Here is a 23,697-nt window from a genome sequence, read left to right on the forward strand (position 1 = left end):
GTAACGGTTTTTGTGAACCGGCCTGACCCACCCAATCTCACATTGGCCCCTGTGGTCTAACCGGCCCCCATTACAGTGTGGTAGTGTCTGGTGGTGCACCTGTTGGCAACAGGACTCCTGAGTCTCCCGCATGATGGTGTATGGGGAGGACCCGTCCAGACAGGCAGCTGAGGTAGTGTGCTGAGTCTCACCTAGTTCCAGTGCAGCGCCTCCACCTCATCAGGGTCCCTGCGTCCGCATGGGGATGATCCTGTTGAGGAACTCCTCCGTGGTGCTCCTCTCTGTACATTCACTCCACACATGTACACGAGAGGGTTTGTGATTGAGAACATCTTTATTGATTGATGTGGGCTAGCTGCCCCTCGCAGTAGATATCTAGCCACTCATGTCCAGTCAGTGCCTCCCTTTAAAAGGTGTATCTCTCCTTAGATAGGGATTCCCTATCCCCGCAGGGATCACTGCCCTGTGCCAGGTCCCTGGACACAGTCTCCTCTTCAGTTACTATAACATAACTAGAACTCTCAGTAACTCAGGCTAGTACTAGAACTTGAACTCCTGCCAGAACTCCTCCTCCTCTTAACAGAACTGGACGCAGATCTAACTTTAGACTCAGTGCTGTGCCTTATGTATACTCTGGAAGCTGACACACCTCTGACATCACTAACCATGGAGTCAGAGCATGTGACTACTCCCATCCATACACAGGGCACCCCACCAGGGTGTGAGGGCAAACCTCCATAATTACTGCTGGCATGCCCACAACTTACCAGGCCTTACTGACAGCAGGAGAGATGACTGTAGCCATTTTACATGACCGCTACATTCTCCCCCTGGTGAATCCCATCGTCCTCGCTGGGACCTAAATTTGTATACCCTTTTCCAGGAAGCACTGAAATACAACACATAATTAGGTTAACTTCACGTACAAATTTCCATGGTGTATAACAAAAATGACTACAGTACATTCCGCCAAGCCCGCCCCGTCCAACAGCCACGAACCCGCGTAATATATAGGTACCCCCTAAAAATAGTGACTCGGGTCAGGTTTCTTAACCTCTCTACCGCCCATGTCCAGGACCGTGACGTGATAGTGCCTAGGCAGTCCCCTCTCAGGCCTATATGTCACCCTGTGCTTGTAAATATTTCTCCCTATGCCCCAGACACGCACTAAGTGCTCTATGCGCTCCTCGGCCTTCTTCCCTATCACGGAACTCCCTCTTCCTACTAAGTGCATTTCAATGGCCTCCCTAAGCCACCTATCCCGGTTGTCCTCTATCTCATCCATGAGAGGCTCAGGGACATACGGGTACTCCAACCCGTGGGATGATTTATACCGAGCCATTATGGTCCGCTCGGCCCTACTTATCCTGGTCAGGTCAGCCTTACCGGCCCTCCCAGGTAACACCCATGATAGGGGCTCGTCAGGGTCCACGGGGTCTGATAAGATGCTAGGACCCATGGGTTCTATCTCCCTATGCTCAATCTGCAGCCACCGCTCCTGCAACTCTCTGTCCCTTTGCTCAGGTGTGAATTCTCCCACAGCCCACCAGTAATCCACTACATCTTCTCGCCGGATGAGGAACCGAGTGCGGTCCATCCACGCGGAGTACCCTTCGAATAGTGGGGCCCACCAACGGTTCTCTCTAAATTTATGTGACCCCCCTGACTCCCTATCATCTTCAAGGGAAAATACCCCCGACGACCGTTCAGATCGCGGTACAGACCACCTAGAAGATCCCGGGGCCTTTTTCACCGTCGCAGGAACTGCAGGGGGCAACCACCGGCCTACCGCAGCCACTCTCAACTCTCCCCCTCCCCGAGAATCGCCCTCCGTAGCGCCACTGCGCTGTCTTTCCCCAGTCCGTCTCCCTTCTCCCCCTGGTGATATGTCCACAGATTCCAAACTAGGCGGGGAACCCGGGGACCGTGTGATTGGGGCAGGGGTTTTAGCTAGGGCGTGGGATTGGGCGTATGGGCAAGAGATTGGACCCCACGGGGTTACGACCCGTTCCTGGCTGTCCGTAGACTGGTCCAATGAGGATATCTCACCCTCCTCAGTCCTTGGATCGCCCATCCAACTCCGGGGCCTTGTAGGTGATCGGGGACCTTCCCCCGATCGCCGAAGCGTCGCTGCATTCTTTCTAGGGGTTCCGCCGTCTCCACCGGAAGTGATGTCCGCCCCGGAACCGGAAACACCGTCATCGCGGGTTGGACCCCCATTCGGGATCTCTTCTTCGATGACGACATCCGGAAGCTCCGCCGTCGTCTTCACCGGAAGTGATGCCGTCTCTTCACGTGCGCCTGCGGCCTGGCATGGCCTCTCTACTCCTACACCGTCTGCGGGGGCAAGGTAAGTGAAGGGACTCCTCTTACCCGTCCGCACGGGTGCCGGCGTCTCTCGTCCGTCGCCGCCACGTTCTGAGGCGGAGGGACTCCGTCTCTCGGCTCGCCGATCTGCGGGGGACGTTCTGTCTTTCTGACAGCTGCTAGTACCACGGGGTGTCGTCCTCCCCGGTTCTATCCTGGGCCTCGATGTCACCTCCGCTAGTTCACGGAGATCCTCGTCCGAGTATTCTCCCTTCTCGGTGCGGTCAGGAGGTGACCCGACTGTCTCGGTTGCGGCCGACCCAGCCGACTTGACCGGCTCCAGTCCCCTTTCTCCGGGACTCGCACGTCCTATCCACAGTGCGCCAGGGGACTCGGCGGCTCGCCTAGCCTGGTCCCCCGGGGGGTCAGCCGATTGTATCGGTATAAACGTTGGCATAGGCCATAAGTACAGTGTCCCGCAATGTGGGTAACGTGCCGCCGTGTTGACCGTGCCTCCGGGCAGCCCGCATTGTAGGCAGAGCCCGACCACCGTCTCAGTGTTAGCCACCCTTACTACTAGTAGCCCGCCGGGTACTGAGTAGGGCTGGGTGGAGACCATAGTTCCCACAGCGGAGGGGCAGGCCATTCTCTTTATGGGGACCACTTTCAGTGTGGGTCTCTCCAGGTCAGTGGTTCCTCGCAACTGACCGGTAGAAGCTTCTGGGCCAGCCACTTCCTGCTTCGGCTCCTCCTTCCGCTGACATACAGTAGCTGGAACCCGCCCCCAGGGGTTGCAATTATGGGTGGGTCCCACAGGGGAATATCATGCCCCTTAATTAAGGCCGCGCCTCTCTCAGTCCTGGTGGGCGCGGTCTGCGTTTTCGCGCCAGTTTCCTCCTCAGAGCTGGATTCTTTTCCCGCGGCTAGTTCCCGCCTTCTCCTTGCAGCAGCTTTGCGTGCAAAATATCCCTCTTTCTTGCAAATCATTTCCGCGGCCGGAACTACTTTTTGTAGTGGCGCCGTCTGGATATCAGTCCCTGGGCCCAGTGGGTGCATTCCCACAGGCCATAGTTGAAAGTCACTCCCCCTGGTGGAAATCAGGGGAGGGTCCCATAGACTAAGCGGTTGACTCAGCACAGGGGCCGAGTGAGTCACTGTCCATGAAGGCGCAGCCATAGCTTTCGCGCCATGCCCCCCATCAGGGCGGGGCTCTGCTGTTCGCGCCATTCCCGGCCAGCTCTTTGCAAGTTCTGCATCAGCCATTTTCTCTGTGACTGTCCCATGCGGTTTCCCTAGCAAGCGGGAACCGCCATTTTGGTTGGCTTTTAAGCCCAAAAAGTCAGTTTGTTTGCTCTCCTCGCGGGGTTCTCCCCCAATTATCACAATTTCCTCACACTCTTCAAGGGTGGCCCCTCGGTGTCCCAGACAGGATAAAAACGGGGCAGCCACGGCCTTCGCTCCGCTCCAGAGCAGATTGGTTAACGATAACTCGGCGACATTTTGCTCTTCAGTGGGGCGCACGCCACGGGTGCCCTCCCCATCAGCCTCTGGTCGCCATTTTGTGTTCTCCGCACCACGCGGATCCTCCATTCTCTCGTAACAGTTATCGTACATGGGGCTCCGCTCTGCGGGGCAGCCTCCACATCAGTACAATAAAGATTGCTCAGATGCACCACCACATGTGTACCTGATCTAGGCTGGACTCCTGTTGCACTACCTCAGGCTAGGCTCACTCTCTCAGTGTCTGCTGTGTCTCCTTCCTCCCAGTCTGTGCTCCCTATGGTAAGTGTCTGGAATGGGCTAGGTACTCTGGCTCTGCCATGCAGTACTTGGGGCGTCTACCTCTCCTGGTCAGCCTAGCGCAGACCCTCTCCAGGATTCCTGACCAAGTTACAGGCTATCCCTTCTGGCGTCCTACCAACTAGCACTGCCTCAAGGTGACTCGGTCAGCTATAGCCCGGCTCCAAACCCCTCACTCCTTTCAGGCCCCTAGGTCGTCCCTGCGAACTGACAATATCCCGTCAGCCCCCTGACCACCCCTAGGTCCGTCCCTACGCAGCACAAAGTGGCAGCAGACACTCTCCCTGTTTCCCAGTGTGCCTAGCTAGAGCCTGTCCTGATGACAGATCTGATCTCAGCAGCGCCTCCAAATGTAACGGTTTTTGTGAACCGGCCTGACCCACCCAATCTCACATTGGCCCCTGTGGTCTAACCGGCCCCCATTACAGTGTGGTAGTGTCTGGTGGTGCACCTGTTGGCAACAGGACTCCTGAGTCTCCCGCATGATGGTGTATGGGGAGGACCCGTCCAGACAGGCAGCTGAGGTAGTGTGCTGAGTCTCACCTAGTTCCAGGCAGCGCCTCCACCTCATCAGGGTCCCTGCGTCCGCATGGGGATGATCCTCTTGAGGAACTCCTCCGTGGTGCTCCTCTCTGTACATTCACTCCACACATGTACACGAGAGGGTTTGTGATTGAGAACATCTTTATTGATTGATGTGGGCTAGCTGCCCCTCGCAGTAGATATCTAGCCACTCATGTCCAGTCAGTGCCTCCCTTTAAAAGGTGTATCTCTCCTTAGATAGGGATTCCCTATCCCCGCAGGGATCACTGCCCTGTGCCAGGTCCCTGGACACAGTCTCCTCTTCAGTTACTATAACATAACTAGAACTCTCAGTAACTCAGGCTAGTACTAGAACTTGAACTCCTGCCAGAACTCCTCCTCCTCTTAACAGAACTGGACGCAGATCTAACTTTAGACTCAGTGCTGTGCCTTATGTATACTCTGGAAGCTGACACACCTCTGACATCACTAACCATGGAGTCAGAGCATGTGACTACTCCCATCCATACACAGGGCACCCCACCAGGGTGTGAGGGCAAACCTCCATAATTACTGCTGGCATGCCCACAACTTACCAGGCCTTACTGTCAGCAGGAGAGATGACTGTAGCCATTTTACATGACCGCTACATATACATATATATTTAGGCACTGTATCGTGTATAAATTTCGCTGGATGTGCACTGAGCTCTGTCTGTGTTTCATGTTCTGTCTCTGGTTTTAAATCTATATTGCCATGCTCAGTAGCACTCCTCTGTGACACTTATATGCTTATATATATGTTGTGGTTATTTTGGGGGTTCAATATGAGCTTGTAGGTGTCCTGTATGTTTTGCGTTATATATTTAACTGGTTTAATTTGCGACCTCCTGTGGGGATCCTAGTCACGAGCCTTCAATTTTGTCGGTACCACATTTGCACCACTTCACATGTGCATCCTGCTGTTACATGAGTTTGTTTGAGTGATCTTGGATTGTGTGGGGGTTTGGGGTATGTGGTAGTGTAACCTTTCAGTTCAGCATTGTTAGCTACTCAGACTCATGGCAGCCATTTTAGAGTGTGTTTTGTTGTGTAGGCTTGTAGCTTGTCCTGCTCAAAAAGCTTTATGCAGTGTTAAAGTTGCGCAGTTAAGTAGGCCCTCAATCCCTGGTCACCCATTTCTGGTAGCTGCATCTGCTTGGCACCAGCAGTGTCTTATATGCCTACAGTTGCGGTCCTGAGGGGGGTGGGGGAGCGGAGGCGCACCGTGCAGTTATGTGTCACAGTTCTAACTAACTGATGTTATTTAGAAGGGGAGGGGAGGCCGCAGCCTGGGACTCCAGCATGGTTGTACAGCGGGTGCAAGAGGGACCGGCTTGCAGCTCCTGCAGATTTCTCTGAGCGACTCAGTAGCAAGGTGTCACTGGAGCAAGGGCTCCTAAACGTCGGGTCCCTGCTGCCCCGCCAACCACTGCCTCCTCCCCGCCTTAACCCGTCTCCGCCGATTTCCGTCGGTCTCTAGGCTTAGCAGGCGTGTCTCCATCTCGCCCCCGATCCCAGTGCTCAGGTGTTGTGGTGGCTGGATCCGTCCGGGCTCCGCTGTGAGGCCAGTATCCCCCCTCACCTCCGTGTTTCAGCCGCTGGCTTCTGTTTGCTTGGCGGGTCGCAGGCTTGCGTGTCTCTGTGGGGCTGGCGGCCATCTTAGGCCCTCTGTGTAGTGGGGCGCGCAGGCTGTGTTGGCGACTCCCGGGTGTCAGTCCGGCGCAACCAAACCCTCCAAATCTGCCCGCAGAGCTGGGGTCCTGTACGCAATGCTGCGCCCTGGGGTCTGTGACTATCTGGGGGTCACTTTCGGCGGTGTGAGAGATGTTAACTGCTCCTATCCCCCGGAGCTGAGCTGGCATGTGACTGCTCAGCTCGATGTCTTAATATTGTTGATTTTTACAGCCCGGTGGCCAGAGTGTTCTAGAAACCAGCACCAAATGACATTTTCTATGACTGTTTTTTCCACTAGATGGTACTGTTTCCACTTGTTGTCCCTTGTGGTACCTACGTGTCGGAAGGTCACATCTGTGGCCTTCTGATAACTCTGGTTGTCTTACACTGGTAAAAACATATAAAGTATAGGTGGACTGTACAGGCATTAAATACAGATACAGGCATACCCCGCATTAACGTACGCAATGGGACCGGAGCATGTATGTAAAGCGAAAATGTACTTAAAGTGAAGCACTACCCTTTTCCCACTTATCGATGCATGTACTGTACTGCAATCGTTATATATGTGCATAACTGATGTAAATAACACATTTGTAACAGGCTCTATAGTCTCCCCGCTTGTGCACAGCTTCGGTACAGGTAGGGAGCCGGTATTGCTGTTCAGGACGTGCTGACAGGCGCATACGCGAGCTGCCGTTTGCCTATTGGGCGACATGTCCTTACTCGCGAGCGTACTTAAAAGTGAGTGTCCTTAAAGCGGGGTATGCCTGTATAGAAGCAATGGGCCTTAAAGTAACCGTTATATATACAGTATGTGCATCAATTACAGCTAGGAAGGAATAAAGAGTTATATTTGCTTTGTACACCTTGGCAAAGCTAAAGACCACCCTTGTCCTACATGTGATAAGCCGCGTGCTCCTCTGCTTTGCTCGGCATTTGCATTGTAACAGGACATTGCAGTGTAGTGCAGCAAGTGAATGTGTACCCGAGGCAGCAGGAAGACACTAGTGAGATGGTTAAACTTTAATGGTCCTGGGGAATAGCTGGGAGTTCACTCTGTGATTACGCATGTGAGACGTGGAAACAGGGATTAGTCCTGCTGAATGGGGAGCAAAGTCCTGCCATAAATGGCAGATGTCGAAGTCAGCTCTGCCACTTCCTGCTCGGGTGCCTTTGGTGGCAGCACATAGAGAAGGTAAGTCTCTTTAATATATAGGGCACTGAACTCCCCTTACTCCATTTAAAAGCAGGAGCACTGCAGCAGTTATGAGATCTTCCCCTGTCTTCTGCTGATGCTAAGAACTACAGTGGTAGCCGCAGTGCAAATGTACCCTTTATCTCACTGCCAAGTCACACCCGCCATCTTGGATCTACAAAACAGTGATGTACATTCCCTTACCACCCACGGACTTTGTACGGGGTGCAGTAAACCCTGTGTTGTTTGGGGACTTAGGAATCATACTGAAGCGGTGTTACGTAACCTGTGGCCCCTGAGGGACCAATAGGTGGCCCCTGCAGGCTGTGGCGAACACGATATATTGTTTGTAATGCTGTTTGTTTCGTAGTGGTTTAGGTTGATATGATCTCAATGTCTCACCCCTCTGCAATGTGTTGTTGGCCCCTCTGGCAGCAGAAGGGGTTAATAGGTCATCGTTTTGAAACACACACACATTTGACTCTGGTAACGGTTGCTATGTGAGGGCCCATTGAGTGACACGGGAAATCTGTAGAGGGCCCTGGCTCAGGTGGACCTGTCAGGTGCAGACTGTCTGAGTGTCCTGGAATGAACAGGAGACTGGGGAGACGGCAGGGAGTGTCAGTCTGTTATATATGTAGCAGTTTATGTGTGAGTATGTATAGCTATGTATATGCACGAGTGAATAAACCTATGTATGTATGGGCCCTTAATGCATTACCTGTAAAAGGATGAGTTAAAATTGTCTACACTCCCATTTCTTCTCCCAGTCTGAGCTCTGGCCGTACCTACCAGTTATGTGCACAGAGCATGAATACCAGCAGCGCAGGGTTATAGTCAGCACATGCTGGGTCAGAGCGCACACCGCACCCGGCTCAGAACTGTGTTTTCCTCTTCCATAGGCAGCAGCAGGAGCAGAAAACCCTGAGGAGCGATGGTCATCCTCCGACAGGTAAGTAGTAGGCACACACCTCTAACAACTGGGAGGACAAGAAGGTGGGTTTTTTTGGGGGGAGGGGTTTGTATATCAAGACATTTCAAGTCTGTCTCACGGGGTTGGAGTCTGTTTCACGGGCTTGGAGTCTGTCTCACGGGCTTGGGGTCTGTCCCACGGGCTTGGAGTCTGTTTCACGGGCTTGGAGTCTGTTTCACGGGCTTGGAGTCGGTCTCACGGGCTTGGAGTCGGTCTCACGGGCTTGGAGTCTGTCTCACGGGCTTGGAGTCTGTCTCACGGGCTTGGAGTCTGTCTCACGGGCTTGGAGTCTGTCTCACGGGCTTGGAGTCTGTCTCACGGGCTTGGAGTCTGTCTCACGGGCTTGGAGTCTGTCTCACGGGCTTGGAGTCCGTCTCACGGGCTTGGAGTCTGTCTCACGGGCTTGGAGTCTGTCTCACGGGCTTGGACGCGTTCCCTCCTGGTTGAGAGATTTTTTTTACATTAGTTTTGAAGGAAATATTTAACATTTTAGCACATTTGGGAATGAAGGATTGTCTGGGGCCAGCAAACCAATTCAGTAAAGGCAACTTAACAGGCTAATTAATCTGAGTCTGGATTCAGTCTCTCTGATTTGTACCATCAATGGTCCTACAGGGGGTGATGTATCAAGGAAAATGCGTAGCGAGGAACATTGCATCATTTTCATCTTGCGTCTCTTTGTGTTAACGTATCAAGGCCTTTGCTCCAAGTTTTGTACCGTGTGAGTTGGGGCGTGTGAGCAGGAGGCGTTAGGGAGGAGTTACATGGCACTGATTTTATAATGAGATGTTTCAAACTTTGCATCTAAGTGAGTCACTTATGTATCTTGTATTCGTGTCAAACAATCTGCCGGGTCTGAGGTGGCGGGGACTTTTCTGGCCAGAAATCTACATCAAATGTAAGAAACACATTCATACATTTGGCGCAAACGTGAGGAGAAAATGCAGCGTGGCGTCCAAACAAACGTCTCTTTGCACTTACGTTACGTTGATACATCTCCCTCCATAGACTTTAATAGAGACTCACTGCCAAAAATGAGCACTTTTCCACTAAAATCCAATATTTTAGCTCAGAAAATCCAAATCTGTGTGATTTCAGTTGTTGGCGGTTGACCGCTCTGTTACAGCCACTTTCTCTGAGACTGCGTTATTCTGAGTCTACTTGGATTTATCATTATTGATTTTAAACAAATGTCCAGCTTCTCAATCAGAGATTTCAGACCAGTCTTGTGGGTTGATACAATGGTATACAACTATTAACCATTACTTAAGTGTGTTGTATTATAATCTCCGGGTGTAGTGTACAACCTTCCCCTTCTGGACTCCAGACATCCCAGATCTCTCCTCCATCCTACGATAAACCTTTACTGACTCTTTTCTTTTTTGTCTTTGTCTAAAGGCTTCCACTTCCCTCCCTCTGCTGACTACAAGGCAACCTGTTCTTCCCTTCTTGACTACATCAAGGCCTCCCTCCCCTCTCCACACCATGCCATACAGTGCCCCACCTATTCCTTTCCACACTAAGACTTCCCTTTCTATCATAGCCAAGTAGTACCTACCCCATCAGGCTTCAACTCAACAAGCCAGAGGACCTGAACTCTCGCCGGGCCAATGGCCTCGTCTCAAAAAGCCAACAGTGCCACAACTGCACAGGTCGACTGTTCATCAGCTCAACAGGCCAGTATGCCACTCTCAAACTGGACAATGTAGTAGTTGTAGGTCTTTATGTAGGGTTTCAACAACTCCCTCCAATCAAGCTGTGCACCTCCCCCCCATACCTTCCCTTGGTAGCAAAGGCTCCTTCCTCCCCCCTAAACATGCTTCTTGTCACAGTTCCCTGACATGCATTCGCTAGCTTATTTAGTCATTATTGGGGCTTCAAATACAAATGCCAAACAATGTTTGTCGCCGGGGAAAGACAGCACACCGCCCATGGTTCCTTAGGCTTTGTGGGGCCCAAGGCACCACGTTGGCAGTGTGGTCCCCCCGACCCTTTAAAAAATGTTAAGGGAACTTGCCTTCAAGAGCAGCCCTGCCTCCGGCACTGTCGCGACGTCACGTCACATTGCCATGGCAACGCATCTTCATATAACACTACAGCATCATATGACGTTGGTCACCATGGCAACGCGATGCTGCAGGAGGCCGCCGCTGGAAAAAGGTAATAGGACAAAAGAAACACACACATACTCCTCACCGCCCCCCCCCCCCCACACACCTACCTCTCTAACCCGGTCCAGGAGCGCCACGCTCCATCCTCCCTTCTCTCCGTGCCTGGATCCAACTTCCGACCACAGAGGGGAGCTGGGGGGAGAGGGGGCCGCCCGGACCGGGTTAGAGAGGTAGGTGTGGGGGGCAGGGGGGAGTATGTGGGTGTTTCTTATGTCCTCTGACCTTTTAGACCGGCTCTGCATCATAGTTGTGCTTCACAATTTATTTTCCCTTTTCCTGTTTCCTGCTTCCTGCTTTTTGTACGTGCTGCTGGGCACACCCCATCAGATATAGAAGGTAACCACATGTTGGGCCTTTCCTTTAATGCTGCAGTTCAAGCTGCCGTTTTTTAAAATATATATTTTTTTTTTCCCCATTGAATATGTGCATCAATACAATCTGCACACTGACAAGTGATTAGCTAAGCTGCAGATCGATCCGTTCTCCTGTAATCAATCGCTTGCTCTGGTTTATAACATTCAGTTCTTGCACAGCATTGTGGGCAATGTATAGGGTGACCAGATATCCCGGTTTAGCCGGGACAGTCCCGTTTTTGTAAGGTCTGTCCCGGCGGCCCGACACTTTATAATGTCCCGGTTCTTTGTGGCTGTCCCGGCTTTGACAAGAGAAGGTGGGGGCCGCAGAGAGCAAGAATGCAGGGAGGAGAGCAGAGGCCGGTCTGACTGCTGCTGCAGAGGGTGGGGGCGGGGTAGCTGCAAAGGGTGGGGGCGGGGTTAGAGGCAGCGGAGTCTCATCAGTGAGAACCGGATGTGAGGCGACTTCCCCCACAACCAAGATGGCTTCCCCCCAAACCAAGGTCCACAGTGAAAGGTAGAACATACAAACCACCCCCCCCCCCCTGCAGCTGCTCCTCAGAACTTGTGTGTGTGAGAGAGTGTGACAGTGTGTGTGAGTGTGACAGTGTGTGTGAGTGTGACAGTGTGTGTGTGAGAGTGTGACAGTGTGAGTGTGTGTGTGTGTGTGTGTGTGTGTGTGTGTGCGTGCGTGCGTGCGTGCGTGTGTGTGTGTGTGTGACAGTGTGTGTGTGGGTGTGTGAGAGTGTGACAGTGTGTGTGTGAGAGAGTGACAGTGTGTGTGTGTGTGTGTGTGCGTGTGCCTGTGCGTGTGTGACAGTGTGACAGTGTGACAGTGTGTGAAAGTGTGACAGTGTGTGAGTGTGACAGTGTGTGAGAGTGTGACAGTGTGTGAGAGTGTGACAGTGTTTGAGTGTGACAGTGTGTGAGTGTGACAGTGTGTGAGAGAGTGTGACAGTGTGTGAGAGTGTGACAGTGGTGAGAGTGTGACAGTGTGAGTGTGACAGTGTGAGTGTGACAGTGTGTGCGTGAGTGTGACAGTGTGTGTGTGAGAGTGTGACAGTGTGTGTGAGAGAGTGACAGTGTGAGAGTGTGACAGTGTGTGTGTGAGAGTGTGACAGTGTGTGTGTGTGAGAGTGTGACAGTGTGTGTGTGAGTGTGACAGTGTGTGTGAGTGTGACAGTGTGTGTGAGTGTGACAGTGTGTGTGAGTGTGACAGTGTGTGTGAGTGTGACAGTGTGTGTGAGTGTGACAGTGTGTGTGTGAGAGTGTGACAGTGAGAGTGTGACAGTGTGTGTGTGTGTGTGTGTGTGTGTGTGTGTGTGTGTGTGTGTGTGTGTGTGTGTGTGTGTGTGTGTGTGTGTGTGTGTGTGTGTGTGTGTGTGTGTGTGTGTGTGTGTGTGACAGTGTGTGTGTGACAGTGTGTGTGTGTGTGTGTGTGTGTGTGTGTGTGTGTGTGTGTGTGTGTGTGTGTGTGTGTGTGTGTGTGTGTGTGTGTGTGTGTGTGTGTGTGTGTGTGTGTGTGTGGAGAGAGAGGAGAGGGGGAGAGAGAGAGGAGAGGGGGAGAGAGAGAGAGAGAGGGGGAGAGGGAGAGAGGGGGGAAGAGGGAGAGGGGAAGAGGGAGAGGGGAAGAGGGAGAGGGAGAGGGGGGGAAGAGGGAGAGGAGAGGAGAGAGAGGGGGAGAGGGAGAGGGGAGAGAGGGAGAGGGGAGAGAGGGAGAGAGAGGGGAGGAGAGAGAGGGGGAAGAGAGAGGGGGAGTGAGAGAGGATGGGAGAGGGGGAGAGAGAGGGGGGGGGGGAGAGGGGGAGAGAGAGAGAGAGGGGAGAGGGAGAGAGAGAGAGGGGGAGAGAGAGAGAGGGGAGGAGAGAGAGAGGGGAGGAGAGAGAGAGGGGAAGAGAGAGAGGGGAAGAGAGAGAGGGGGAGTGAAAGAGGATGGGAGAGGGAGAGAGAGGGGGGAGAGAGAGGAGGGGGAGAGGGGGAGAGAGAGAGGGGGGAAAGGGGAGGGGAGGAGAGAGAGGGGGGAAGAGAGGGGAGGAGAGAGAGAGGGGAAGAGAGAGAGGAGGAGTGAGAGAGGATGGGAGAGCGGGAGAGAGAGAGAGAGAGAGAGAGAGAGAGGGGGAGGAGAAAAGGGGAGGGAGAGGAGAGAAGGGGGGTGAGAGAGAGGAGGGAGAAAGAAGGGGGGGAGAGATCGATTGATCCGTGGGGGGGGGGGGGGTGATGTGAGATGCAGGGGGGGGGGGTGATGTGAGATGTAGGGGGGGATGTTTAAACCAAAATCATTACAAAATATATACACATTGTTTATTCAAAAGTACGAGTTAATTATTAATTATTACCCCCACTTCTTTACACGTCTATTTTGTGATTTACCCGTCGAACATGTTATCCAGATAGGTGTTCCCCAAAATGTAACGAAATACTTAAAGGGTTCCTCCAAACAAAAAAGGTTGGGAATCACTGCTCTATACACACAAACACACACTGCAGCCCCCACCTCTATACACACAAACACACACTGCAGCCCTCACCTCTATACACACAAACACCCACTGTAGGGCCCACCTCTGTATAGAGAAACACACACTGCAGCCAGGGTTGCCACCTTCTATTGAAAGCTAACGCGGAGATAACTTTTTTAAGATCTATTTATTATATATATTTATCTTACCTTTGGCTGTATCCTCCCCTCCAAATTCCGTCAACCTGGCTGCGCGACGTCACGTAATGCACATTGCCATAACAACGAGCTGCTCCGTGACGTCACGCGGCATCAAGTTGACATGACAATGGGATGCATTATGGTGACGAGGCATCACGTGATGCCACATTGTCATGGCAACATGTCGCCGCCTGACGTTAGTGTCTTGTTGTCATGGCAATGAGGGGGGGGGGGGTGACGTGATGTACATTGTTTTAAAGTGTCCCGGTTTTTCATTTTGAAAATCTGGTCACCCTAAGCATAGATGAACAGTACATGCAATCGTGATCTGCAATAATCAAAGTAGGGTGAAAAGACAATGCTTTCCCAGGCCAAACATGAACAGATGGCATCAGATGCACAACAAACTCACATGCTGCTTCTGCAGCTCCAGTAACTGAGGAGGATACACTGGTAACCCTTGATCTCTAAACTCACAACTCACAAGACTACTGAGATCTGGACCTAAGCAGCAGTAACTAGATTAGTGTTTTCGACCAGGGTACCCAGGAAACCTTGGATTCCCCGGCATTCCTAAAGGGTTCCCTGCAATTTTCAGGTCATTTGAAAAATGTATCAAATACAGAAGAATTTACTGTACAATGCATCTGATCAGACGTGCTACAGCAAGGCCCCGCTTTTCGTCGATCCGCCGATACGGCGGCACCGAGAAGGGGGCCGCCATCTTGGATCCTCAGTTGCGCATGCGCATAATTGGGCCGTTGCGCCCGGCGCGCATGCGCAGACCGTAGTTTGCGCGCGCAGACTATAGGTCGCGCATGCGCAGAACGGCAAAAATGCCGATTTGCACCTGCAAAATAACTGAAAATCGCCGGATCCGCTTTCCGGCGATTTTCACTAAACGGCGGGCCCCTGGAACGGAACCCGCCGTATACCCGGGGCCCTGCTGTATTAGAGAGGGTTGGGGTTCCTTACAATATATCTGATCAGACACACTATTAGAGAGGGTTGGGGTTCCTTACAATGTATCGGATCTCAGACACGCTATTAGAGAGGGTTGGGGTTCCTTACAATGTATCTGATCTCAGGTGCGCTATTAGAGAGGGTTGGGGTTCCTTACAATGTATCTGATCTCAGTCGCGCTATTAGAGAGGGTTGGGGTTCCTTACAATGCATCTGATCTCAGACGCGCTATTAGAGAGAGTTGGGGTTCCTTACAATGTATTGGATCTCAGACACGCTATTAGAGAGGGCTTGGGTTCCTCAGAATTTCACAATATAATTATAGGGTTCCTTAACCAAAAAAAGGTTGGAAACCACTGGACTAGATTACAAAGATTTGTGCTATGAAGAGGCATAATAATAGCCTAAGCCTGTGGTGCGCAAATGTTTCCATCTGTGCCCCCCTGCAGCTCTTCCCCCCCCTCGTGCTACCCCCCCCCCCCCTACATTATTTTCGGCGTTTTCTGACGGCACAACATCATGTGACGTAATATGCTGCTGCATTACCATGGCAACGCGTCGCCAGAAGCCACCGGAGATCTGGTAAGAGAGAGTTACAGAGGCCTCGCATGCTCTCCCGGCATTTAATTTAAATGCTTTGGGGAAGAGTGTGGGGCCTCAAAAGCTCTGCTTTTTTCCCAACCCCCCCCCCCACTCCCCAGAAAATCTCACGCCTCAGTTTGCGCACCCCTGGTCTAAGCCATTACCTAAAATAACCAACAGATGTAATAATTACATATAGACAATTAACTGTGAATACAGCACAATGTCCCTCTGCTTTTGCCTTTTGACGCGGATGCAAGGTGGGGGGGGGGGACAAGAATCGGGGCAAGCAAGACAGGGGGGCGCAGCAGCAAAAGTTTGCGCTCCCCTGACAGAGATTTCTCATCATGGTAAATTCACTGCTGCATATATGGAGGTGAGCAGAGTGCCTGAGAATGAGGAGGCAGGGTACAATAGTGGTTTACAATGCAAAATGATTCCATATTTATAGGCAGAGGGATGAAAGTTACAATGAATAAGGCTTTTGTGTAGCTAGGAAACCAGCCTTTAAAACCTATTTCACCCCACACACAACAAAATCAGCCTTGCAAATAGAAACTCATTAAACCAGAGCTACATTGGTGCTATTTTCATGGGCAGCAATTGACCCATATGTATGTATGCCAGTCACTTGGAAAGGGAAATTGTAACCCTGTGTGGGTGAGGCACAGCTATACAATATGCTTTTTGATCACCCTGTGGTGGTGTTGGGTGACGCACAGTTTACCATGTCTCTCTATTCCTGGAATCACAGGGAGAACATGTCTGGCTGGAGGCATCTTCCAGTTCTGAGAGCAGAGTGCCCATCAGTGCAGTGGTGAAGGATTCTAACAATGGGGACACTTTGCTTGTGGATGATGATGGGAAGGTGAGTGACCAGGAATCACAGCATGAATATATCTGTATACAGGCAGTCCTCGTTTTACAACGCTTCGCTTTACAACGGACGGCTTATCCAACGATGTGCAATGCATACCTATGTTCATTTTTACAACGCCAAAACGGCTTATCCAACGCTCTTACAAAGCTTTTCAAAGTTGTTTGTGTATATAATATATATATTATACTATATAATATATTATATATTTATATTATATATTATGTTATATTATATATATATATATATATATATATATATATATATATATAATACAGTATATGCACTATATAATTTATGTGTGTGCTGCGTATCTTATTGTCTGCGTAAAATATTTTGTATTAAAAATGCCTTCAGGAACAGAACCTTTCATTTAAACAGTGTTCCTATGGGAAAACGTGTTTCGCTTTAGAACGTTTCGCTATCCAACGCCATTTTGAGTAACGCATTGTGTCGGATAACCGAGGACTGCCTGTAAATATCTCCATGTACCCAGGGCAATACTCTTGTGACCTATCTGTGTCCCCTCGTGTTAGTGGGAGAGAGGTCCATCTGTACGCTCATGTATTCTGCATATACCTTCTCATCGTAGTCTACTTGTACTGTGATTGCCAAATGTTAAACAAAATATACTTACTGTAGAGAGCTCCCATGAAGGGTAAAGGATGATTCATTTCAACTTGTCATTTCAGGCAAGTTTTTCCCCCTGGCTGATTGCTTCAGGAGGTCGTAGTGTCTCTCTAGTGTAGAAGAAGGAGAGAAGGGAGCACGGCCTTACATGTGTCTCTATAACGGGGGGGATGGAAGGAGCCTGATGGTTTTCTGCAGAGTCCATGGACTAGCACCTGGCAGCTCTCTGTAACATGGGGTGGGTTAATAAGTAGACACTTCGGCTGCCTATCTATCAGGGAAGGGGTTAACTGGCCAGCACTTGGATGTTTGCAGGAAACACGTGGGATTTTCCTAATGACAGATTGAGGAAAGAAAGAATCCCTATATTGTGGCACTTGAGAAAACACCCTCGTTAAAACATAATCTTTATTAAGTAATTTAAAATAGAACTGTTTGGAAAGCCACAGATGCACGACAAAAAACTAAATAAAAGGAACCGCAGAGGTGGGGCTGGAGTGCTCGTATTGCAGTATTATATATATCTGTTACTAGACTTGGTATGACACTGTCAGCGCGCCTCCGCCCGCATAAAATCACTATGTCCCAGGCCTTAGACTGAGCCCACTCTAACGCTACTAAAAGGCAGAGTATTAAATACAGGTCTCAGGTTTTTGAAATATGCTTTATACAGAGATATATGTGTACGTGTAGAGGTCCTTCAAGCGATTATTAACACGGTCCACGGCCTGTGTGAGGGCATTTTAGAACCCGCGATGCAGATAATAATACGGATGTTCTCCTTGCCCGTTCCAGGAGCACTGGATCACAGCCCGGAACGCCAGCAGTGTCAGGCCCATGCACCCCAGCTCTGCCCAGGGAGTCGAAGACATGATCCGGCTGGGAGACCTTAATGAAGCCGGCATCGTCCATAACTTGCACATCCGATACAAGGATAACAACGTCTATGTGAGGCCCGCTCACAGCATGGGGGTGACTGGGGGAGCTTAGGGGCAGCGTCCTTCCAAAACCATTAGCATACATGTTTCCTAGTGATAGGCATCGTTAAGTTGGTCATAACGACTGCTTTCCTAAGCCAGGGTAGCTCATTTGCCACCAACAGGTCAAGTTTTCAGGATATCCCTGCTTCAGCACAGGTGGCTCAATCAGTGGCTCAGTCAGAATAACTTAACCTGTTGATGGCCTGTGAGGACTGGGGTTGGCCGCCCCTGTCCTAAGCAGTCTTTTGACATAAGAAACCTTCCAGGAAGGAATGCTGGGTTGGCTCACACTGAATTCAAACACCTACCCGGGCCATATGAGGAAGGTATCCGACTTACCTCCTATGAGGAACCCGGGATCGTGGGTGTTTTTGGAAATCCTTTGGTATTAAAGTGTGGTTTTACTGCATCGTCACCATATCGCAGCGTCCCAGCAATGTAGCTACGAAGGAAACTGCAGGTAGCGTGTCTCCAAAGGAATAATGTAGCAAACAAAAATTAGAGGGATATATGATATGATATACAGCACGCACAAAATTAGCACAGGAACTCGATAGGTTTCGAAAAATATTAAAATGGCTTTATTCAGGACATGGTAGAATATAAAAAACAACAAGTTCAGATCCAGGAGCTTTCATTCATGGGATGACCCATGGTCACTTAGAGAAAGATTGGGAAGAGCTTGCACTCCTAGTACTCACTGTACTGGAACGGGTAATCGGGGTTCACCAAGTGCTGTGGGGGGATCTAATCCTACAGTAGATCCCGTTTCGGAACAGATTCAAAAGTATAAAGGCAACGGACACTCACGTATTTGAAGAAAAAAAGGTGTCTTTATTGAGGTTTACATATTCCTCCTACGCGTTTTGGTTCCCTGCTGGGATTGAAATGCGCAGGTGGAATATGTAACCCTCAATAAAGACACTTTTTTTCACCTTCAAATACACGAGTGCCCGCTGCCTTTATACTTTTGAATATGACACATCACCACACATCTCTCTTCTAGACGTACATAGGCGCCATTCTGGTGGCTGTGAACCCATACCAGGAGCTCACATTGTACAACACAGAGCAGATCCAGCGGTACCGGAACCGGCGCATCGGAGAGCTTCCTCCCCACATCTTCGCCCTGGCGGATGCCTTCTTCTTCAACATGAAGAAGAATAAGATGGACCAGTGCTGTGTCATCAGGTAGGGACGGAAATGCCAGTGTAGATTGTAAGCTCTTCGGGACAGGGACTACTATCTTCACTGTTTAGTTTTACACATCATGCACTTATTTCTATTACTCCTCCCTGTAATATGTCTTGTACATTATCTCTGTAAAGAGTTGTGTACATGGTTAGCACTATATCAATAAAAGTACTATACAAAACAGTAAAAGAACATAGACGCGTGTAATATAATGTCCCAAAATATAATGCTACAAAAAAGTCAGAAAAGCGGAGAAAAATGATGTGCCCGTCATCGTCTTCAGCGGTGTGAAACTCTTCCTATATATTCTATTTTATATCATGATTGTAACATTATCTATGTATCAAGCCAGCGTAAAACTGGAACAATTTCATCCTATGTTAATGTGTCACGGTTCTTTGCTCCTATTTTGCCCGTGTGACTCAGCTTGTGACTTGGGGGAGTGTCAGTGGTAGGGGTTGGAGAAGAGTTTACATGATGGACAGATTATAAGGAAATGTAGCACATTTTGTATATGTTTTAATTCCTTGAGTCAGTGTCAAAGCATCGGCCAGGAGGTGTAACTGACTTTCACATTTGTGTGTCCTCCAAGGTTTGCTCGGTGTGCATTATCTTGTGATTTGGGGGGTGTCAACAGAAGGATTTATGGAGGAGTTACATGGTGCACAGATTATTCGCCGGGATTCACTAAGCTCCGATGCGGGGTATCGCACCCTGGTCAGACACTACAGCTGCAGACAAAGCAATATCCTACGTGTGTTTTTTAAAAAAAAAAAAAATTCAGGTCTGCACTATAAGAAAATACTTGTAGCATTTAAAAAAAAAAGTTTTTATGACATTTTTCATGTATTATAATGTAACAAGCATTTTAGTTTCTATAGCAACCATTTACAAAGTCACATCCCCTTCCTCTTCTGACACAGGCTCTGGCACACCCCTTTTTGAGCCCTGCTCTCTCTCTCTAGCAGTGCAACAATTGTATCTAGTAACTGCCTGGTCACATGATCTTCCCCACAGAACTTTGCTTCGTGGGTCCTCTTCTGCTGCACTGACAGCCATTTAGTGAACCCCAGAGCCGAATCTTTGCCGATCGACCACAGGAGAACGGATCGATCGGCAATTTAGCTAATTACTTATCACTTTGTGGATTATATTGATACACATATTGAATAGAAAAACGAAAAAAAAAAAATATATATATATATATACTTGAACTGCTGTTTTAACTTGCATTCAAGTCAATGATAGATCCGGGTGCCATACGCCTAATCGGTACTGTGATTCTGCCCCATAATGAGACACATGAAACTCTGTTGGGCATATACTACAAGCTCCAAAAGCGCCAATCCGTGTAGTCTGCACAGAAAGCCCCATTCACTTTAATGGCGTTTTCTGTGCGGATCCGTGCTATCGGAGCATATAGAATATGCCCCTGTGTCTGTGTGCGTCACTTTGTCATGTTTCTTGTATTTGCGACACAAAATCTGCCAGCTCAGAAGTGGGGAAATATTTTTTTATTTAACAATTTGCGTCATGTAAAAAAATCTTTCTTACATTTGACGCCAACACAAGCAGAACATGGAGCAATGCGTTAAACAGACTGAGCACACTTTATTTGCTTTGATGCATCTCCTCTATAGCATCTATGGGGCTGATGTTATGTTGTCAGCCTGTCTATAAGTAACAAATGCCAACTCATATCCCATATTTAGGTTGGTGTAACTCTCGGGCTATGAACAATGTGCAGCAATCAGTTTTACAACTGTGCTCCAAGAAAACACACTTTTTTTTCTGTGTTTTGATATATAAACTCCATACTTGCTTGTGAATTAAGAGGTATTACCATCAGGCTCGCCAACAGGGGTGGGATGGGGCAGCGGGGACGATTGTCCTGTGCCCGGTCGAGTAAGTGGACTGGCCAACTATGTGAGTGGGTGCCCGGCTTCCGAAGGGCTGCTCTCCCCTGCTCAACGATTCAGCTCGCATCCTTTCCAATCAGTCAATGATTCTGCTGGCCCCCCTCGTCCCGGGCTAACTGTTCGTCCAGGAAACACCATTCTCAACGATTTGGGCAAGGCCCAGTTCATGGCTGTAGTCCCGGGCCCTGACACGGGTTCTCGGCAGGCAGGATCACCATCTAAAAAATGTATTTGGTTGTCCAGTTATTCGATTCAAGTTTCTGGTCTCTCCTCCCCCCCCCCCCAACAGCACATTATCCATTGGTTTTCTTTCTCCCCCGTTCAGTGGAGAATCTGGAGCTGGGAAGACTGAGAGCACCAAGCTGATGCTGCAGTTTCTGGCCTCGGCGAGCGGTCACCATTCCTGGATAGAGCAGCAGATCCTGGAGGCCAATCCCATCATGGAAGGTACAGTAAGCAGAGAGTGAAAGGAGCGCCGTCTCGCGTGTCAATGAATGGACAATCGCTTACGTATTTCAGGTTTCTGAATGGGCGGCGTTATTTATTTTTGTAATGAGTTGCGATTCTTAATTCTCACAGCTCAGGCCTGCACTGATTGGGTTATTTTTTTGTTACTTTAGATCTCTTCCTGCCCTTTCCAACGCTGTTTTACATTGTTAAAATCTGGAGATATAAGAGTTTGAAATATTATGGGTCCGGGAGGTTAAAATGAAGCCAAGTACCATGTAAACCAGGGTGTCCAACTCCAGTCTGCAAGGGCCACCAACAGGTCAGGTTTCAGGATATCAGCTTCAGTGCTGGTTGCTCAGTCAGAATGAAGCAGGGATATCCCTAAAACCGGGCCTGTTGGTGGCCCTTGAGGACTGGAGTTGTCCACCCCTAGATCTAAACTTAAGGTTACCATAGCAACCGCAGGGGCCAGAGATTAAGACCATCATGTTTTTTGTAAAGAGCAGCACATAGATACTAATATTATATGAGGTAAACCCATAGGATTCTGGGTAGGAATTGTTGCTTTAACCCCTTCCTGTCTCTTCCTTGTCAGCTTTTGGAAATGCCAAGACCGTCCGTAACGACAACTCCAGTCGCTTTGGCAAATACATAGAAATCCACTTCTCCAAAGAGCAAGCGATAGAGGGAGCCCGTATCGAGCAGTTCCTGCTGGAGAAGTCACGGGTCTGCCGTCAGGTCAGCTCACCCACTCTGGCCAAGTGACAGTAATGTGGTGGGACACAGACGTCCTTACTGACATCTTCTAGCCACTGCCGTATGGAAGGAGTGCGGGGGGGGGGGGGGGAGGGCGCACAGAAAACGGACTTTGTACAGGGAAATGGGGCAGATAATACATTTATAAGGGAAAATATAGTTTAAATTTGTGTATATGTGCATTAGGCTAGTAACTGAACACAGAACATACTTGAGAACGAAAGGTAACGCTCAATGTATTTTGTACATAAAATAAATACAGACTTGTAAAGTGACATTAGTATTTACTACTAATACCAGTACTGATTTTATAATAGTGCTATAGTTCATATCTGGTGGTGTGTGTGTGTGTGTGTGTGTGTGTGTGTGTGTGTGTGTGTGTGTGTGTGTGTGTGTGTGTGTGTGTGTGTGTGTGTGTGTGTGTGTGTGTGTGTGTGTATTACATACCACAAAAATCTTACAATCCTGTTTTTAGTGCTAGCACATGGAAATAAAGACCCACATTTACTACATTTTGCTATTCCATAGGACTGGTACCAAAAGACACCTTGAATGGGCCACAAGGTGTATTCTGGCACCGGAAAGTGTCTTATGCAACACAACCGTTAAGTAAATATGGCTTTGTAATGGGACTTATCCCTGTTGTTGAGGAAACTATCTCTAAAATCCAGCAGGGATCTGATTAAGTGCAGCAGGCGATTAACCAGACTCCACCTGGCCAATTAAGTCTGTAAGAAAAGCCTCCTATTGAAAACAGGAGAGTTTTCCTTAGCTCACATTTGAGCTGACAGAAGGAGAGCAGAGAAGCCTGCACACAGACACTGTCTTGAGTACAAAAAAGCTGTGCTGAGATCAAGACATCATGACCCCCAGAGACCTATATTTCCTGGACACAGAGGACCCGGGAACCTGCCAGAGACTGACATGGAGGGCCACCTGCTTAAGGTACCTCCTGAGACTTTGGGGTGATAGGCTGCTAATGGGAATATCCCTCCAGTCCTGCAGATAGGGTCTGGGGGAGTAATCAGTCCTTACAAAGGGATTGGGGTTTGTTATTTTGTTATTTTTGTATGTTTTTCCTGGATAAAGGAACAGGCCCAATAAAGCCAAGATATAATTGTGCCTAATCTGTCTCCATTATATGTACCTCTGCACACATCTCTTACAGGCTTAAAGCAACTTTGCTATGGTTATATTACGCTGAATCTGCTACCCCAACAAATCTCACCCACTTCAGAGACCAGCACCTTACATAATTTATTTATAAAATGTTTTACCAGGAAGTAATACAGTGAGAGTTACCTCTCGTTTTCAAGTATGTCCTGGGCACAGAGTTATAACAGTATATGTTACATTAAATGAACAGAGGTTATACAGTCAATTCACAGACATTTCATGGACAGTTAGAGTTGGAAAATTAGGTACAGGGGATAAAGGGCTGGAGAGTTTCAGATTTGAAATACAGCAATTTTAACACAGAGCAACATCAGAGAACGGCAGCAAACAGCTCACATCCTTTGGCTGCCTTTCTACTGCGCCAAAGGCTGTCCGCCTTTGGGGCGACGCAGATGTAGACTGAAGGGGAAAAGCTGGTGCCCATATGGGCCTCATGTTTGCTGCCAAGTGACTTTGCTCTTAGCATCTCTCT

The 23,697-nt window shown here is 49.3% G+C and overlaps 1 protein-coding gene across 6 annotated transcripts in view; it reads left to right on the forward strand.

Annotated features, from left to right (window-relative positions):
* MYO7B (myosin VIIB) overlaps positions 1–23,697 on the forward strand; it is a 234,965-nt gene that overhangs the window by 16,138 nt on the left and 195,130 nt on the right. For 3 of the 6 annotated variants that reach the window (XM_075569627.1, XM_075569629.1, XM_075569630.1), the window contains exons 1-7: positions 7,419–7,542; positions 8,445–8,494; positions 15,998–16,111; positions 17,546–17,698; positions 18,737–18,921; positions 21,169–21,290; positions 21,889–22,031. In XM_075569627.1, coding sequence (XP_075425742.1) covers positions 8,477–8,494; positions 15,998–16,111; positions 17,546–17,698; positions 18,737–18,921; positions 21,169–21,290; positions 21,889–22,031 — 735 coding nt within the window. In that variant the 5' untranslated portion in view covers positions 7,419–7,542; positions 8,445–8,476. Of the gene's footprint in view, positions 1–7,418; positions 7,543–8,444; positions 8,495–11,489; positions 11,557–15,997; positions 16,112–17,545; positions 17,699–18,736; positions 18,922–21,168; positions 21,291–21,888; positions 22,032–23,697 lie in introns of those variants that run through there. The other 3 variants (XM_075569625.1, XM_075569626.1, XM_075569628.1) reach the window with 3 other exon arrangements.

This window comes from Ascaphus truei, chromosome 14, assembly GCF_040206685.1.
Source record: "Ascaphus truei isolate aAscTru1 chromosome 14, aAscTru1.hap1, whole genome shotgun sequence".
In the NCBI taxonomy this organism is placed as follows: Eukaryota; Metazoa; Chordata; class Amphibia; order Anura; family Ascaphidae; genus Ascaphus; species Ascaphus truei.